Source organism: Oncorhynchus tshawytscha, linkage group LG19 (assembly GCF_018296145.1).
Source record: "Oncorhynchus tshawytscha isolate Ot180627B linkage group LG19, Otsh_v2.0, whole genome shotgun sequence".
In the NCBI taxonomy this organism is placed as follows: domain Eukaryota; kingdom Metazoa; phylum Chordata; class Actinopteri; order Salmoniformes; family Salmonidae; genus Oncorhynchus; species Oncorhynchus tshawytscha.
The window spans coordinates 7,448,079-7,467,425 of record NC_056447.1 but is presented as its reverse complement, the minus strand read 5'-3'; the positions used below and the strand labels follow the sequence as shown (position 1 = coordinate 7,467,425).

General features: G+C 40.6%; 1 protein-coding gene across 3 annotated transcripts in view; it reads left to right on the top strand.

The window, feature by feature from the left end:
• The window catches only part of dgkzb (diacylglycerol kinase, zeta b), an 85,902-nt gene extending 67,018 nt beyond the window's left edge, over window positions 1-18,884 (top strand). For 2 of the 3 annotated variants that reach the window (XM_042301324.1, XM_042301321.1), the window contains exons 21-33: window positions 298-398; window positions 3,828-3,919; window positions 7,767-7,836; window positions 8,033-8,073; window positions 10,087-10,286; window positions 10,879-10,983; window positions 12,136-12,204; window positions 12,323-12,357; window positions 12,801-12,844; window positions 13,151-13,271; window positions 15,878-15,914; window positions 16,278-16,377; window positions 17,006-18,884. In XM_042301324.1, coding sequence (XP_042157258.1) covers window positions 298-398; window positions 3,828-3,919; window positions 7,767-7,836; window positions 8,033-8,073; window positions 10,087-10,286; window positions 10,879-10,983; window positions 12,136-12,204; window positions 12,323-12,357; window positions 12,801-12,844; window positions 13,151-13,271; window positions 15,878-15,914; window positions 16,278-16,377; window positions 17,006-17,122 — 1,132 coding nt within the window. In that variant the 3' untranslated portion in view covers window positions 17,123-18,884. The remainder of the gene's footprint in view (window positions 1-297; window positions 399-3,827; window positions 3,920-7,766; window positions 7,837-8,032; window positions 8,074-10,086; window positions 10,287-10,878; window positions 10,984-12,135; window positions 12,205-12,322; window positions 12,358-12,800; window positions 12,845-13,150; window positions 13,272-15,877; window positions 15,915-16,277; window positions 16,378-17,005) is intronic. The other variant, XM_042301323.1, reaches the window with a different exon arrangement.
• Window positions 18,885-19,347: the final 463 nt, after the last annotated feature.

The following is a 19,347-nucleotide window of genomic DNA, read 5'->3' as shown; positions in this document are numbered from 1 at the left end:
AGGCTCTCCATATGATTCCATATGGATGTCTAGTAGCTCTCTCCCAGCCACTAATAATCTATACCAGTGTTTCTTAATCCTGGTCTTAGTGACCCATAAGGGTGCACCTTTTAGTTTTTGTCCTTGCATTAACACCTGATGCCACTAATCAAAGGTTTGATGAGTTGACTAGTGGAATCAGGTGTTTATTGCTAGGGCAAATACTAAAATGTGCACTCCTTTGGGTCCCCAGGACCAGCATTAAGAAACACCTATACAATATGTACAAGCATAATGTTTATGTCTGTGTCTTCTCAGTCAGCAGCCGGTTCCTGAGAAGCTGCAGATCAGAGTGAGCAGGATCAGCATGCACGCCTATGAGGCCCTGCACTACGACAAGGACAAGCTCAAAGAGGCCTGTGAGTGTAAACTTACATATTCTATACACTGCACCTCTGTCATTCCCTTACTAAGGAGACCACTATGGCAGGGATATAGCAGATCTATACATGCAGGCTTTTGCTCCAGCCCATTAGCAAAGGGCATCAATGCTGGGGCCGAAAGACTGAAAAACAGCTTCTATCTCAAGGCCATCAGACTGTTAAATAGCCATCACTAGCACCTAAGCTTCTTGATGACTGGGGGGCAGTATTGAGTAGCTTGGATTAATAAGGTGCCCAGAGTAAACTGCCTGCTACTCAACATAAAATATATAATATGCATATAATTAGTATATTTGGATAGAAAACACTCTGACGTTTCTAAAACGGTTTGAATGATGTCTGTGAGTATAACAGAACTCATATGGCAGGCGAAAACCTGAGAAAAATCCAACCAGGAAGTAGGAAATCTGAGGTTTGTAGTTTTTCAACTAATTGCCATTCCAATATACAGTGTCTGTGGGGTCATTTTGCACTTCCTACGGCTTCCACTAGATGTCAACAGTCTTTAGAACCTTGTTTGATGCTTCTACTGTGAAGGGGGGCCGAATGAGAGGGGATTGAGCCAGGTGTCTGAAAGATTGCCACGAACTTGTGATGCGAGGTCATGTGAAAGTTACCTCGCGTTCCATTGCTTTTCTACAGACAAAGTAATTCTCCGGTTGGAACATTATTGAAGATGTATGTTAAAAACATCCTAAAGATTAATTCTATACTTAGTTTGACATGTTTCTACGACCTGTAATATAACTTTTTGGACTTTTCGTCCGACCTTTCGGCTGGACTTGCACGCGTTTGGATTTGTTTACCAAATGCCCTAACAATAGGAGGTATTTGGACATAAATGATGAACTTCATCGAACAAATCAAACATTTATTGTGGTTACTGGGATTCCTGGGAGTGGATTCTGATGAAGATCATCGAAGGTAAGTGAATATTTATAATCCTATTTCTGACTAATGTTGACTCCACAACATGGCGGATATCTCTTTGGCTGTTTTGGCCTCTGAGCACCGAACTCAGATTATTGCATGGTATGCTTTTTCCGTAAAGTTTAAAAAAAATCTGACACAGCGGTTGCATTAAGGAGAAGTTTATCTAAAGTTTCATGTATAATAGTTGTATCTTTTATCAATGTTTATTATGAGTATTTCTGTAAATTGATGTGGCTCTCTGCAAAATCACTGCATGTTTTGGAACTACTGAACATAACACGCCAATGTAAAATGAGATTTTTGGATATAAACATACACTTTATCAAACAAAACATACCTGTATTGTGTAACATGAAGTCCTATGAGTGTCATCTGATGAAGATCAAAGGTTAGTGATTAATTTGATCTATATTTCTGCTTTTTGTGACTCCTCTCTTTGGCTGGAAAAATAGCTGTGTTTTTCTGTGACTTGGTGGTGACCTAACATAATCATTTGTGGTGCTTTCACTGTAAAGCCTTTTTAAAATCAGACCTGTGGATGGATTAACGATAATTGTATCTTTAAAATGGAGTAAAATACTTGTATGCTTGAGGAATTTTAATTATGAGATTTTTGTTGTTTTGAATTTGGCACCCTGCACTTTCACTGGCTGTTCACTGGCTGTTGGAGTCAACATTAGTCAGAAATATATTATAATATATTATAAATATTCATTAATTATATGCATATTTTAGCTTTTATGGCTGAGTAGCAGGCAGTTTACTCTGGGCACCTTATTCATCCAAGCTACTCAATACTGCCCCCCAGTCACCAAGAAGCTTAGAAAATTCCAGAAAAGTATGACAATTATTATGTGGCTTTAGAAGCTTCTGATAGGCTAATTGACATTATTTGAGTCAATTGGAGGTGTACCTGTGGATGTATTTCAAGGCCTACCTTCAAACTCAGTTCTTATTTGCTTGACATCATGGGAAAATCAAAAGAAATGAGCCAAGACCTCATAAAAAAATTGTAGACCTCCAGAAGTCTGATTCATCTTTGGGAGCAATTTCAAAACGTCTGAAGTTACCACGTTCATCGTACAAACAATAGTACGCAAGTATAAACACCATGGGACCACGCAGCCGTCATACCGCTCAGGAAGGAGATGCGTTCTGTCTCCTGGAGATGAACGTACATTGGTGCGAAAGGTGCAAATCAATCCCAGAACAACAGCAAAGAACCTTGTGAAGATGCTGGAGGAAACAGGTACAAAAGTATCTATATCCACAGTAAAACGAGTCCTATATTGACATAACCTGAAAGGCCACTCAGCAAGGAAGAAGCTACTGCTCCAAAACCGCCATAAAAAAGCCAGATTGGGGTTTGCAACTGCATATGGGGACAAAGATCGTACTTTTTAGAGGAATGTCCTCTGGTCTGATGAAACAACAATAGAACTGTTTGGCCATAATGACCATCGTTATGTTTGGAGGAAAAAGGGGGGGCTTGCAAGCTGAAGAACACCATCCCAACATGTGAAGCACGTGGGAGGCAGCATCATGTTGTGGGGGTGCTTTGCTGCACGATGGACTGGAGTGCTTCACAAAATAGATAACATCATGAGAAGGACATTTTTGTGACTATATTGAAGCAACATCTCAAGACATCAGTTAAGTTAAAGCTTGGTCGCAAATGGGTCTTCCAAGTGGACAATGACCCCAAGCATACTTCCAAAGTTGTGGTAAAATGGCTTAAGGACAACAAAGTCAAGGTATTGGAGTGGCCGTCACAAAGCCCTGACCTCAATCCTATAGAAAATTTGTGTGCAGAACTGAAAAAGCGTGAGCGAGCAAGGAGGCCTACAAACCTGACTCAGTTACATCAGCTCTGTCAGGAGGAATGGGACAAAATTCACCCAACTTATTGTGGGAAGCCTGTGGAAGGCTACCCAAAACGTTTGACCCAAGTTAAACAATTTAAAGGAAATGCTACCAAGTACTATTTGAGTGTATGTAAACTTCTAACCCACTGGGAATGTGATGAAATAATTTAAAGCTGAAATAAATCATTCTCTCTACTATTATTCTGGCATTTCATATTCTTAAAATAAAGTGGTGATCCTAACTGACCTAAATCAGGACATTTTTACTAGGATTAAATGTCAGGAATTGTGAAAACGGAGTTTAAATGTATTTGGCTAAGGTGTTTGTAAACTTCCGACTTTAACTCTATATAATGTATTATTTTGTATTCTACTGTGTTTTAGTTTATGCCGCTCTCAACATTGCTCGTCCAAAGATTAATATATTCTTAATTCCATTCCTTTACTTTACATATGTGTGTATTGTTGTGAAATTGTTCGATATTACTGCACTGTTGGAGCTAGAAACACAAGCAATTCGCTACAATAACATCTGCTAAACATGTGTATGTGATCAATCAAATTGGATTTGATTTGGAAACTACTGTAACAGAATGTCTTTTCCCAGCTATTCCACTGGGCATCATCACGGTCCCAGGAGACAGCGATCTGGAGAACTGCCGTTCACACATTGAGAGTCTACAGGATAGTCTGGAAGAGGTATGTAGAAGACGTACAGTTGTGGGAACTAAAGCGTTTTTAGAAACCTTGTTGTACCCACATTGCCACAATTGTTCTGCCAGTACGGTGACGCAACCTAACTTTTTGGTGCCCGCAACTGTAGGGAGGAGTGAGAGTACGGATTGGCCAAGTCCATTTACAGTGCCCTCCACTCATATTGGCACCCTTGGTAAATATGTGCAAAACAGGCTGTAAAAAAATATATTTATTGTTTATCCTCTTGGTCTTTCATTCAAAATATTCACTGAAATCAAACTTTTAATTAAAGTAAAATAATTGGAAGAAAAAATGAATTCTTCTCATAAAACTAATGTTTTTTTCAAGTATATATGTGTGCCACAATTATTGGCACCCCTTGCACTGCGTGCAACTTCCCTTTGCCAAGATAACAGCTCTGAGTATTCTCCTATAATGTGTAATGAGGTTGGAGAACACATGGCAGGGGATCTGAGACCATTCCACCATACAGAATCTCTCCAGATCCTTCAGATTCCAAGGTCCACACTTGTGGACTCTCCTCTTCAGCTCATCCCACAGGCTTTCATTTTTATTATAATTTTAAAAAAAATGTTACCCAATTTCGTAGTATCCAATTGTTAGTATCTTGTCTCATCGCTACAACTCCCATACGGGCTCGGGAGAGACTAAGGTCGAAAGCCATGCGTCCTCCGAAACACAACTCAAACAAGCTGCACTGTTTCTTAACACAGCGCACATCCAACCCGGAAGCCAGCCGCACCAATGTGTCGGAGGAAACACCGTGCACCTGGCGACCTGGTTAGCGTGCACTGCGCCCGGCCCACCACAGGGGTCGCTAGTGCGCGATGAGGCAAGGATATCCCTACCGGCCAAACCCTCCCTAACCCGGACAATGCTAGGCGAATTGTGCGTCGCCCCACGGACCTCCCGGTCACGGCCGGCTGCGACAGAGCCTCGGCGCGAACCCAGAGTCTCTGGTGGCACAGCTAGCGCTGCCATGCAGTACCCTAGACCACTGCTCCACCCGGGAGGCCCTTCCCACAGGTTTTCTATGGGGTTTAGGCCAGGAGATTGGGATGGCCATGTCAAAAATCTTGTGTTGATTTTGAGGTGTGCTTTGGTTCATTGTCCTGCTGGAAGATCTAACCAAGGCCCAGTTTAAGCCCATGATACTAAACTGAGCAAAAAAAAGAAATGTAAATTTTCCAGGACCCTGTATTTCAAAGATAATTCGTAAAAATCCAAATAACTAACCAGATCTTCATTGTAAAGGGTTTAACACGGTTTCCCATGCTTGTCCAATGAACCATAAACAATTCATGAACATGCACCTGTGGAACGGTCGTTAAGACACTAACAGCTTACAGACGGTAGGCAATTAAGGTCACAGTTATGGAAACTTAAGACACTAAAGAGGCAGTTCTACTGACTCTGAAAAACACCAAAAGAAAGGTGCCCAGGGTCCCTGCTCATCTGCGTGAACATGCCTTAGGCATGCATGGAGGCATGAGGACTGCAGATGTGGCCAGGGCAATAAATTGCAATGTCCGTACTGTGAGACGCCTAAGACATCGCTACAGGGAGACAGGGCAGACAGCTGATTGTCCTCGCAGTGGCAGACCACGTATAACAACACCTGCACAGGATCGGTACATCCAAACATCACATCTGCTGGACAGGTACAGGATGGCAACAACAACTGCCTGAGTTACACCAGGAACGCACAATCCTTCCATCAGTGCTCAGACTGTCTGCAAAAGGCTGAGAGAGGCTGTACTGAGGGCTTGTAGGCTTGTCGTAAGGCAGGTCCTCACCAGACATCACCGGCCACAATGTCGCCTATGGGCACAAACCCACCGTCGCTGGACCAGACAGGACTGGCAAAAAGTGCTCTTCACTGATGAGTCGCAGTTTTGTCTCACCAGGGGTGATGGTCAGATTCGTGTTTATCATCGAAGGAATGAGCGTTACACTGAGGCCTGTACTCTGGAGCGGTATCGGTTTGGAGGTGAAGACATCCTCCTCCCTCATGTGGTACCCTTCCTGCAGGTTCATCCTGACATGACCCTCCAGCATGAACAATGCCACCAGCCATGCAGCTCTTTCAGTGCGGGATTTCCTGCAAGACAGGAATGTCAGTGTTCTGCCATGGCCAGCGAAGAGCCCAGATCTTAATCCCATTGAGCACGTCTGGGACCTGTTGGATCGGAGGGTGAGGGCTAGGGACATTCCCCCCAGAAATGTCCAGGAACTTGCAGGTGCCTTGGTGGAAGAGTGGGGTAACATCTCACAGCAAGAACTGGCAAATCTGGTGCAGTCCATGAGGAGGAGATGTACTGCAGTACTTAATTCAGCTGGGGCCACACCAGATACTGACTGTTACTTTTGATTTTGCCCCCTTTTGATCATGGACACATTATTCCATTTCTGTTAGTCACATGTCTGTGGAACTTGTTCAGTTTATGTCTCGTTTGTTGAATCTTGTTATGTTCATACAAATATTTACACGTTAAGTTTGCTGAAAATAAACGCAGTTGACAGTGAGAGGACATTTCTTTTTTCTGCGTTTATGTATCAAAACAAGTTGTCCAGAGCCTTTGGAAGAAAAACAGGCCTACAATATCAAAGATCCACTACCATACTTCAGAGTGGTGATGAGGTACTTTTCTGCATGGATCTCTTTCTGTCTACGCCAAACTCACCTCTGGCGTTTGTTTCCAAAAAGCTCTATTTTGGTCTCATCTGACCATAGAATCCGGTCCCATTGAAAGTTCCTGTAATGTTTGGCAAACTGTAGGCACTTGAGTTTGTTGTTTGATGACAGCACAGGCTTTTTTTATGGAAACCCTCCCAAACAACTTGTGGTTACGGAGGTGGCATTTGATCATAGTTTTGGAGACTTTCTGACCACAAGACCCAACTAACATCTGCAATTCTCCAGTTGTTATCCTTGGAACATTTTTGGCCACTTTAACCATCCTCCTCACTGTGCGTGGAGTCAATATAGACACACGTCCTCTTCCAGGCCGATTGTTAACATCTCCAGTTGCTTTAAACTTCTTAATTATTGCCCTGATAGTGGAAATGGGTATTTTCAACCTTTGAGCTGTTTTCTCATAGCCGTTTCCTGATTTGTGCAGCTCAAAAACCTTTTGTCACACATCATTCCTGTAATGGAACTTGGCCTGTATGTCACCTCATATTTATACCCCAGTGAAACAAGAAGTCATGGCTTACCACTTAAGTGTTCCTAATCACTCAGGTGAACATAAAAATGTAAAATATGAATGGGAATATTTTTCAGTTAGATTTTACACATAAGAATTTCTTGGGGTGCCAATAATTGTGGCACACATATTATGTAGAAAAATATTTTTTATATATTTTTTAATTTACTTCACATTGAATTTTTAAAATAATTTTACTTCATTTAAAGGTTCGATTTTTTTTGAACATTTTGATTGAAAGCCCAAGAGGATAAACAGCAAAGACATTTTTCTTACAGGCCATTTTGCTCATTTTCACCAAGGGTGACAATATTAGTGGAGGGTGGAAATGTGTGTGGGTGAAAGAATGAGTGAGTGTCAAAATAAGTAAAAGTGAGAGAAAAGGAACTGGGGTGAAAGTGAGAGAAAGAGAGTGTGAGTGTGTCATTAAATATTTGAGCATATGATAGACTTCATGTTGTCTGCTGTGCCCCCTAGTGGAGCTCAGATGGTCTCCAGGGAACAAAATGACAAGCCTCCAAATGCTCCTCTGGAAGAACTGAAGTACTAGGTTTATAAAGATGTTACGTGCTGTAGGAAATGAGATGACATAATTATGTTGTTATATTATTCTCTAAAAGGAAAGTGATGCTGTGAAATCAGCGAGGCTGTCGTCACAAAAGCTTTCCCCCAAATGGTGCTTCCTTGACTGTAAGTATTGCTACCCGAACAAAGAGAGTATTTTATTGGCCACTTTAACCATCCTTTAACCGTTCTCTTTTATAAGGGAACTCTCTTCCTCATTTTGAAAACAATTGAAATGCAGCGTTAGATTTCTGTCCAGGAATGCAATGCAGTATATGTGCAGGAACATATAGATTATGAAAGGTGTATGTTTTCTTTTCAGGCACAACTGCTGATCGATTCTATAGGATAGACCGTGCTCAGGTATGTACTTGCGGTGTTTCCCCTATATTAATTTAGCATCTGGGGCTCACCAATGCTGAATGCTAAAGCTCCAAGAAATATGATGCATTTTTTTGTTGTGCATGATTTAGGCAATAAGGTCCTTTTTCTACTTACCCTTTTTTTGTCTTGCACACAGTCAGAAAGAAGTTGCTAACTAGCATTAGTGCAATCAATGACTAGATGTCTATGGAGTCTAGCATGCTGTTCCCATATACTTCGGTAGCTTTGCCACCACTGCTGAAAACCAATCCAAGGGGCCCCTGGCCCAGGCAATTCGACAATCGAAAGAAATTACACCCATATGTCTCAATTCTATGGATCACGTAATTTCATTATACACCGACAATATCTTACTTTATCTAGAAAGTGTATTTCAATCCCTCCCAAATGCTTTGAAGATCATAGATAAATACGGCTCCATCTCAAGTTCTGAAATAAATCGAACCAAATCTGCCCTACTGCCTTTTTTTCAACACCCTGAAAAGGACTCCATCGCTACTTATGGAATCCCAATTGACAGAAACTTTGACAGAACGCTCAATTCAATCCGACCTCAGTAGATGTACTAATATCCCAGTTGTTTTAACTGGCAGAATATGTATTTTTAAAATTAAAATATCGCCACGGCTGAATTTCTGTAGTTTAGTGGTTCCCATGGCTCTATTGGGATAAAATTCATAGTGCGGTTTCAAAATGTATATGGCAAGGTAAATGATCCTGGATAAAATTAACAAACTTACAAAGAGTGAAAGCCGTAGGACTAGCCGTAGCAAACTTTAAATTGTGTTTCCAGGCACTAGCATTTCATCCCATCCTAAATTGGTTGAGACATGATTCTTCCGCCCCCCCTGGCTGAGTATAGAGATAAGTATGGTGTCTCCTATTTCCCTGGTGTCTCCAATGTCCCTTAAACAATGTAAACTACGCTTTGGTCCTATTATTGCTCATACAATTTCTATTTGGTGGAAAATTGAAAAATAATGTAACTGGTAATCAAAATAACATGCCCATACTCCAATATTTCACAATAGCGCCTTGCGGGCCTTTTTCATCACCCCAATAATCCAAATGTGTAATCCATACCCTTGTCGATATCATGGACAGTTGTTTGAGAGCAATCCAAGATTTGAAAGACACATACACAAAATATCATTTTTAAAAAATATATCTACAACTTAGGTTGCTGGCCGATGGAGTCCTTTGGGAAACCCATCTACCGAACCATCCAATGATGGGATTTCTGAATAAATTATCTGGGCTCCCAATGGGACTGATCTCTGTAATATATTAACAACTTTTGGAATGCTCATATTCTGAGCTAACCATTCAAAAAAAGTAGTTGTCTACAGATCTAATTGAATCTGAACTACCCTTTAACTGGAAGAGAAATACAAAAAAATATGACTTTGGCATCCCTTAATCCGAACAATCAATTTACACATTTTAAGTTTGTTCACAGACTGTACTTAACATAGAAACGTTTTACAATGAAATTCCCAACTCTTCACTGTGCCCCCTAAAGCAGTTAGGCACAATCCTCCATTGGACGTGAGAGCGCCCTGCAGTTAAATGCTTCTGGGGCAAAGTTACTAAATTCATTTCGAATTGCATGAATGTAAATATTCAATGCTTTGCATATACTATGTCACTTAACGATGACAGCATCTTGAATTTCTCAATCAATCAGAGATGGAGGGGTGGAGGCCTACTTCTTTTTTGTTTAATTGTCCTGTTTATACTAATAATAAATACATTAACAAGCCAAGGGGAAACACTGACTTGTGAATATGCCATATAGTTTTTTTCTGACCACATGACTTGACTAGGATAAACTCCTGGACATTATGGTAAAGCCTATACGTATGCACGGCCACCATCTATATCACCCATTGTCCAGGGTTTTAATGAGGCATGTTGTTATGACACACTGTCATGACTCTTCTTTTTATAAACAAGCTATAAACTGTTATAATAACCTATTATAACCTCAAGGAGCACCTCAACTACGTGACGGAGATCTCCCAGGATGACCTCTACATCCTGGACCCGGAGCTGGTCATCAAGGAGACGGTGGGCACCTCGCCGGGCATGCCCGACCTGGTAGACTCGTACGGAGAGTGCAAAACGCCAGAATCTCGCCAGTTTACCTTTCCATCCTCCTCCTCCTCTCCCACCTCCTCCCCAGGACCCAGGTGAGAATATAAACGCTTTTAAGATTAAACCTAATCTCCATTAAAAATGCATTTTAGTCTAGAACTAAGTTTAATCTGTGTCTGGGAAACTTTCCCTTTATGGTTTAGAGACTGAACAAGGTAATATTTTTAATTGGATGCACTCTAGCTTGGTTTCTTTGCACCATATTTATTTGAAAGATAGGCACACACACACACACACACGTGCGCGCACACACAAACCTCCCTCTTTCTTTGCTGCGACTGTCACTCACTATTGCACCCCATCAAAGCTCCCGTTCCCTGTTAAGTCAATACTGTGAGGGTGGTGTCTGGTGATGAACAATAGCTCATTATCCATATCTGGTCCTGTATATAATGTTGGCTCCCTCAGGGATGATGACACAACTACATGGCTGGGTCTCAGACAGACTGACGACCAATTTTACATACACACACACACACACACACACACAAACTTTTGAGCGCAACAGTGACAATTCTGTTCGTAGATATTGGCAAGAATGTAAAAGATAAAAGTTATGTTATTACTGTACTGAGTGGTCCTTCTCCCAGTCACTAACCTGTACTTCTTCTCCCTCCCCTCCTGCAGTATCAGGGAGTCCCAGAGGAAGAGGGTGTCCAGTGACAGCTCGGTGACAGAGGCCCTGGCTCACAGCAGCGACTCCCAGGCCTCCTCCAAGACCGGCCAGTGCAGGTCAGACCCTGACTTTAGCCTGAATCCTATACATCTTTGTGGACATTCTCAATTGTAGTATGGTTTTACCAATTCATCAGTCCATTTATTGTAGCACCAATGTTATTTACGAGACCAATTATCAGACCTTTGTTGAACTGTGGTGTCTTTTGGATGACTGTTCAATCTGTGTCTACATTCTAATGGTGTGGCATTCTGGTCATGAGCAATGGCCAGGAGCGATAACCAAACTACCTTGAAACAATGTTGGTAGAACATCAGATCTCAAAATGTTGACAATTGGGTAGTTAATATAACTATAACTAATTAACAGCATACATGAGGGTTTGTTTTAATTATAGTGGATTTGTGTTTTCATCTTCATGGTCAGCCATCAGCATAGCAGTATGGCTTGCTATGTAACAACATTGTCTAACGTCAGATAGCACGACAATTCCGCCTGCAATGATGTGACAAAGCCTAGTGTCACAAAGCCGTGTCATCTCTCTCAGGTTCAGCATGGGTTGGGTCATAAGAGAAATGATTTGGACACATGTTCCATTCAAGTATTCAAAAGCTTCCAAGGAACTTGATTCAGCATTGTTCCCTGAGACAACTTTTAGCTCACTCCGAACCTGTGATCATATACAGTACTCGTGTATTTGATTTGATTGATTTGATTATTTGTCATTTTAAAGACTTAATTCTGTTTATTTGAGTATTTTCAAATGGTGTGGCCCAAATCAACTACTTCTTTTGGAAGTATTTGAAAGTATCTTCATATACTTTTCTATAAATAGCTTACTTTTCAAATACATTATTTCAAATAGCAAACAGACCAGGTTCAAATGCATGGGAGAATTAATATATTTGTATAAATACTCTGCATTTCAGTATTTTCAAATACATGCCAATACCTTCCAAATGTACAGTATTTCCAATGCTCAACTACTTGTGTTTTCAAATTTTTCAAAATCTAAATACCTTCTACAAATGTCTTTAAAAGTAATTAACATACATAGGCCTACTCTAAATAGTATTTGAACCCAGGTCTGGCTCACTTTCCCAATTATCGTTGTGATTTAATAAAAAATGTCTAAAAACTAAACACACTTTGTCACACACCGCTTAATAAGTATGATATGTCATCCACGTTTCATCCTGTCTTTGAAGGAGAGGCACTAAAATGGTGAATGTTCATCGGCCCCATACAACTATTGCTGATTTCAGACCCATGCTTAGGTATGCTGTCTGTTTCTGTATGTGTCACGCTTACTGTCATGCTTACTTGTTATGGTCATCATCTCAGTGCAATGTCATTTAGCTTTGTTGTAAAATCTGCCTCTTGCCTTTCTCACAGTTCTGGAAGTGCTCTGTCGTGTGATGCTGAAAAAGGTAAAACATCCCCTGTTGATCTGTTCTCGATATTCTGAACGGATAGGTACAACCGTACTTGCATACCAGTATGGATTTTTACAATGCAGTCCATAAATGTCATTTGATACAGTGCTAAATAAATTAAAAGCAAATTGGACTGCTTCACTATCAGTTTTGCCCTAGTTTGTTTGTAAAACAATCAGAATGGAGAAAGCCATTTAAACCACTTGGAATTCATTTGTGGCCATCCTAGGGTCATGTACTACTCAAAAAATATTTAGAACTTTCATTATTCAGAATTGTACAAAATATGATATTTTTATGATATTTTGGCCATGTCACCCAGCCCTCATTTGAACCATATTGTATTTACTCGCCTAAGGTTCACTGTTCAAAAAATATAATGAAAAGCCTCGTAAGTCAATTGTGAAGAGTATAGATGCCTTACTCTGTTTTTACAGTAACTGAGTTAATTGAGTGTGTGAAGACAGAAGATCTCGAAAGGGTAAGTCCACAACATGTTTAGTTACACAGCATTCACTCCTTCCATGCATCCTCCTCTAACAGTGTTTTTACATTTACTTTTGACCCCTCTCTTTGACCCCTCACAAAATGTAAGATAGTAGACAAATGTGGGTGTACAATTTGAAGCGCTGTATTGGTAAAGCACGGTAAAGCAAGTTGAAGCAAGGTATAGTTGAGGCACTGTAGTTGAAGCACTTTCAAATTGAAACACAGCCAAGTGTAATGACTATAAAGTTGAAGCACTGTCAAGATGAAGCACTGTAAATTAATATTTTTTTGTTCACAGCTCACAGAGCTCCACAAACAGGGGGCAGATATTTTCACGCAGGATACTTTGGGCTGCACCTTACTCCATTACGCGGTGGAGGTGGGCTGCAAGGAGATTGTTAAGTACATCATAGACAACGGTAAGAGACTGACCTGTCAAACACTGCAGTTGACTCCTATCACTTTAGGTATTAAGTACTGATATGACACTGTTTCATTCTTACGTTCTCGATAAATGGAAGCACTCTGCAGTATCGCATATAAACCCAATGAACATATTACAGTTTTTTTCGATTGCTAAACGACAGTGGGCACAACTGGAGTCACATGTGCAAAACTCTAACTACAGTCTGCACTACCAACAGTCACCTGAGCTAAACAGTTCACATCACCTGCAAAACTCATTCCAAGCAACACAACTCTTAACACATGGCTCAAAACACGCTCAGTGCAGCCAAACACTATGCACAACCCTCACTGAGATAACACACACTGTCACTCAGAACACACTGAGAGTAAAAACACTAGCATCAAACACCAATACAGAAAATACAAACTTTTCATCTTTACAGTTTGAACAATTTCAGTGACTTCATACAAAGTAATATTTTCTTCAAAGAAAAGAGTGACATTCTTTCACATGATTTATTAAAATTTTTAGAACATAACAATTCTTTAAGGTAAATGAAAATTAGCAATTTGCTTCAATAGTCTGTAGTAATTTACGGAATTACAGTAATGAGAAAAAAAAGGTAGAAACTAAAAGTACATACTGTAATTCGAACAAATAATTGAGGGGCTAATCCTGCCTCTCTCTAGCATCAGGCCACAGGTTTTCTTCAACATCACATCTAATGTTTTCTCTTGCCATGCACCTGGGGAAGAACTTTCTGGAGTGCCTTATCCATCCCTGGCAGTCCTCTGGACTCGTGTCCTCACATCCGGCACTCATGGCTTCCAAAAGAGACATTTGGTCATGTGGGTGGTGACCAAACACTTTCCACCTCCAGGCAGAGAAAAACTCCTCTATTGGGTTGAGGAAGGGTGAATATGCAGGCAGGTACAAAACCATAAATCTGTGATGTGCTGCAAACCAATCTGTGACAGCTGCAGAGTGGTGAAAAGCAACGTTATCGCAAACTATGACAAAAACTTGGGGGTTTCTTACTGGCTCCCCTGTTCTGCTGGCACTAGCTGAGCATAGAGCTGTTCTAGGAAAGCTATAAGCCTTTCTGTGTTGTATGGGCCAATGAGTGGTGTGTGGAGAAGCAAACCATCATTGGCCATTGCAGCACACATGGTGATATTTCCCCCTTTGGCCTGGAACCTCCACAGTGGCCCTTTGACCTATAACATTCCTTCCTCTGCGCCGTGTTTTGGCAAGGTTAAATCCAGCTTCATCGATAAATACAAATGAATGTGGTCTTTCCAGTGCTTCCACCTCCATTACTCTCTGAAAAACAGTAAGTGCACAGTTTTACTGTAGAAATGCTAGTGTTTTTTTTTACTGTAAATATTTTGTATAGCTGTGTACGTAACCTCAGACGTCTTACCTGGACATATTGGTATCTTTGCTCTTTTACCCGTTCACTGTTTCTCTCGAACGGTACAGTGTATAACTGTTTCATTGTAACTTGGTGTTTCTTTAGGACTCGAGCAATAGTTGTTGTGCTGACAGAATTAACATTTTCAAATATATCATTATCAGCCAGCACTCTATCTTGAATCTCCCGCAGTTTTATTGCATTGTTGACAACAACCATGTCAACAATAGCATTTTCCTGCACATCTGAAAATATTTTTCCTCTTCCCCCTGTTGGGGGCAGCCTTTGGGTCCTGTTGTAAAAATATATTTTACAGTCAAACTTACTGTAATATATATCTGTGTAAATATTCTATAATTGCAATACAAAATAGATTCCTGTAATGTTTTCATTTACTGTAAGGATGTAACTCTCACCTGTTTGCATGATGCAAAATTCGCATTACAGATGTGGATCTTTGCAGATTGGGTTGCACCCCCAACCCTGCCTCTCTCAATGAGAGACCATGGTTCACGACATGGTCTATAAGTGTAGCCCTTATTTCATCTGAAATAACAGCTCTTTGTCTACTTTGTCTTCCTCCACGCATCCGCCCTCTCCCTGCCACCCTTCTCCCTCCACGAACCCATCTTCCTTGTTCCATTTCCAAAATGAGTCTTTCTGAGCTCTACCTATATATACTGTAATATGTGTGTGTGTTCACTAACAAGTCTAAAAGAAGACACCTGCTTAGCCTTTCAGCTGAAATTGCAATCAGCAGTGTTTGAAAGGCACAAGGCTGAAATCTATTCCGTTTTGAATGTGTGGTTCACAGTTTTGACAGCAGTGTGTTAGCATTTGAATAAAGTGCTGTAAATCCACAGTGTTGTGCAGGTTGTGGTTAAAGTCATGGGATAAGTGTGTAGAGTTTTGAAAACTGTGTTCAAGCAATGAAAAACAAACTAGAGTTTGGTCCACATGAACTGCTGCTTTGCAGACTGTAGTTAGAGTTTTGCACATGTGACTCCAGTTGTGTGTCCACTGTCGTTTAGCAATCGAAAAAAACTAACATTTTCCATCACTGTTGTGGACCGAACATAAATAATCATTTGAACATATCCAACATGGATGATAGATGTACTGTATGTGAAATAGATAGGGAACTTGTGTTCGTATAGATACTGGATGCAATATCTGAATCCTGTCTATGTTTTAACACACAGCACCTACCACTCTCCTGGATGTCACAGAAAAAGAGACGTGAGTCATGTTGTCAACTTCCTTTTGCATTAAATATCTTGGCACAGAGGTCAACTCTCTACTGATTACTATTAAAGCTAAGCTCTGCCCTCAAATAATTCAAATTCAAATCACCTCATCTATATGAATTAGTGAATTAGTCAGTTCCTGGAAAAAGTCTGTCAACTGGGTGAAACCTAGAGCTCCCAGCTACAACACAACCTGATTGACGTGTGTGTGTGTGTGTGTCTATATGTGTGTGTGTGTGTGTGTGTGTGTGTGTGTGTGTGTGTGTGTGTGTGTGTGTGTGTGTGTGTGTGTGTGTGTGTGTGTGTGTGTGTGTGTGTGTGTGTGTGTGTGTGTGTGTGTGTGTGTGTGACACAGAGGGGAGACGGCTCTCCATAAAGCTGCGTTCACGCGTCAGAGGACCATCTGCCACTACCTGGTGGAGGCCGGGGCTTCCCTCATGAAGACTGACCTTCAGGTAAATTACCTTAATGAATCAGGATGATGCTTATCACATTTGCTCTAGTTCAGGAAAGGCTGATGATAGAGGCCTTTTTTACTTGACCTTCGGGTAAAGGGCTCAATGAATCAGGCTGATGGCTATCAAAATGACACGTTCTAGTCCAGTAAAGGCCTATTTTAGGGGGAAATTGCTGTGTATTCTTTGTAATGGGGATTTCATGTTCTTCTCTGTCAGTGAGAATTGTACCCCTGCAGGATTCCTGGCAGGTCTTATACATCCACAATGGTCTTAGTACACTACACGGTCACCATGGTGAACTGACTCGTGGCAAGAAAAAGCCTGTCATCATTATGAGAATATTTTTCTGTTTTACTTGCCAATACAAAAAGAAGATTGTATGTTTCAGTGTGTTTTTTCATTGTCATCAGAATCAACATGCACAGTTTCACACACACATCACTATACCCCCCTTGTCTCTCTCTTTCTCTCTCTCTCGCGCTCTCTCTCTCTCTCTCTCTCTCTTTCTCTCAACCCCTTTTCTCTCTTTCACCCTTTCCCTCTTCCTCTCTCCTCCTTCCTCTCTCTCCACCCCTTCACCCCCCTTTCTCTTTCCACCCCTCTTATACCCATCTCCCTTTTACAGGGTGAGACGCCGAAGCGGCGTGCGGAGAAGGCCAATGACCAGGAGCTGGCGGAGTACTTGGAAAACCGCCAGCACTACCAGATGATCCAGCGAGAGGACCAGGAGACTGCCGTTTGATGGTCCCACTATTTACCGCAACCTGCACCACGCTCTCTCTTTCTCCCTCTTCGTTTGCCATATACCGGGTTCAGGTGTAGGTGTCTTCCCTCTCTAACAGACCAGGCTAATTACACCATCGAAATAGGATGACTATTTCTATGGGCTACACTCCCAGTATGGGTCGAAGTCTAGAGAGCCAGTGGAGGCAGGTCTTCCTTTCATCCGCTTGCTAGTGACGCTTCAGTTTGACTAGAGTGCTATGTGAAAAGAGTGCATGAATGAACACCGCTTTTCTTCTATTGCGAATGGGTCCAAGTCCGCTACGACACAGCAAGCGATTGTAAATGAAAAGGGCAAATGAAAAAACAACAGCTTTTTGGGGTATTTTCAGGGCTGGAGTAACTGTATCTGAATGTGGCTTTATGAACCTCGTATCTTTCTCCATATGCAATGGCTAGGTATCTATAGGAATGTGTAGCGTTTGAGTGAGTCATTGAAATGGATGTAGGTTGCTTTTAACCAGGGATACTGTTTATGTAAGTGTGGGCTTGAGATATGATAGATGCTTTGCCATATTGTATGAAGGCTCATTACTTTCCTTTTTGAATTCTCGTGACCTCTGGATGTGCTTGTTTACTCGAATGGCAGTATGTTTGCTCTGCTATTGGATATGTAACTTATAACTTATGTCGATCACTGATAAACCGCTATATTTAAGAAATGCTGTACTATTTATAGAGAGAGCTGTTTGTGTTTTTGCTTATGATCAAATATTATAAAAGCAGGCATCCGAAATAACTCATTATTAAAAGCTGGTTTTGCACTGCCACTGTTACTACAAAAACAATGCTTTGTATTTCTCTATGTGGCTTGAAATTCCTCTTGGTGCGTTACATATAACAGTTCTTAGATATTTATATACCACAGCTTTTAGATATTTTTATGCACTGTGTCCATGTTTGTTACATACAATGTAAATTTGATGTATTTTTTCCAAATGTGTACTTTGCAATGTATAGTTTTTCTGTGTATAGGTGAAACGTTCTTATTTACTACATGCTACACACGTGCAGTAAGAATTCAACACAAAACAGTTAACAGATTCCCCAAAATGATCACAAATCACAAATAAACTTCTGTATCCCATTCTTTAATGCCACATCATTACTACTTTAGTCAACTCTTTGTATATTTCATATATTAGCCGGTTTATGAACACTTATGGAATGCGAGGAGAAAGTTCAGTTCACTTGATTAGCCTTAATCAGTCATTTGTCTCGCATTCCGTTGTCTCAATGAAACTTAATTAAACACTATTTATTGTATGTGCAACCTGACTGCTGAGTCAAGTATCTTACATCAGTTTCTTTTTCTCTTTACAACTTTTACAAGTATTATCAGAAACATGGCTTGATTATTGTGAAATATAGATTGCTTTTATCAATACTTAGAAATCTTTGCAAGAACTGCCTATTATTGGTTTGCTTTTAAGGGGTTATAAAAAGTATATGTGTGTGTTATCAATGCTTTGTTTTGAGTTGCTGTGCAATTCAGGGTTAGAGAATTAGCATCAAGCAATTAAGAATGACTACTGCTGAACTGTCCATTGTAACTACAGAGATTTCAAAAGATAATTTTTGTACTTGTGAACAGCGATTAGAGTAATGGACAGACCTGTATGAAATGTATAAAAATAAAAAAAATTAGTTGTACTGTATATTTGCTCATCAAGCCTGTTTGTTACTGTTTGTTTGGAGAAAAATAAAACTTTAAACATTGATTATCGCAGTTTATGACCCTGTCACTACTTCACTTTAAAACATACATACATTTAGGGTTACTTGATATGTTTAAGTTATGTAAAGCATGAGGGTCTGTGTTCAATTGTCTTTTCTTTTCTGTGGTTAAAAGAATGAAGAGCATCATGGTGTTTCAGAATAGGAGTTTTCCCTTTTCGATCATAAAGAATAGTATTACATGGACAGGGATGGGACATCATCTTAGATTAGCATCCCTTTATCTAATACTATTTGTGGATAAAAGCCCTGTGATTGATTGGGGACATCCATGGGATCGGCAAAAGTTCGCTGATTGTTTTATTGGCTGTTTCGTTGCTTGATGGCTTGTCTTTTCTTAGGTTGGAAAATGGAGGATAACTTTGTAGGACTCCTCAGGGGAAGACTTCCTTCCACAAGTTGGCCTTCATGTGACTTTTCCAATGGCAACCGTCCAAAAATGCTCCC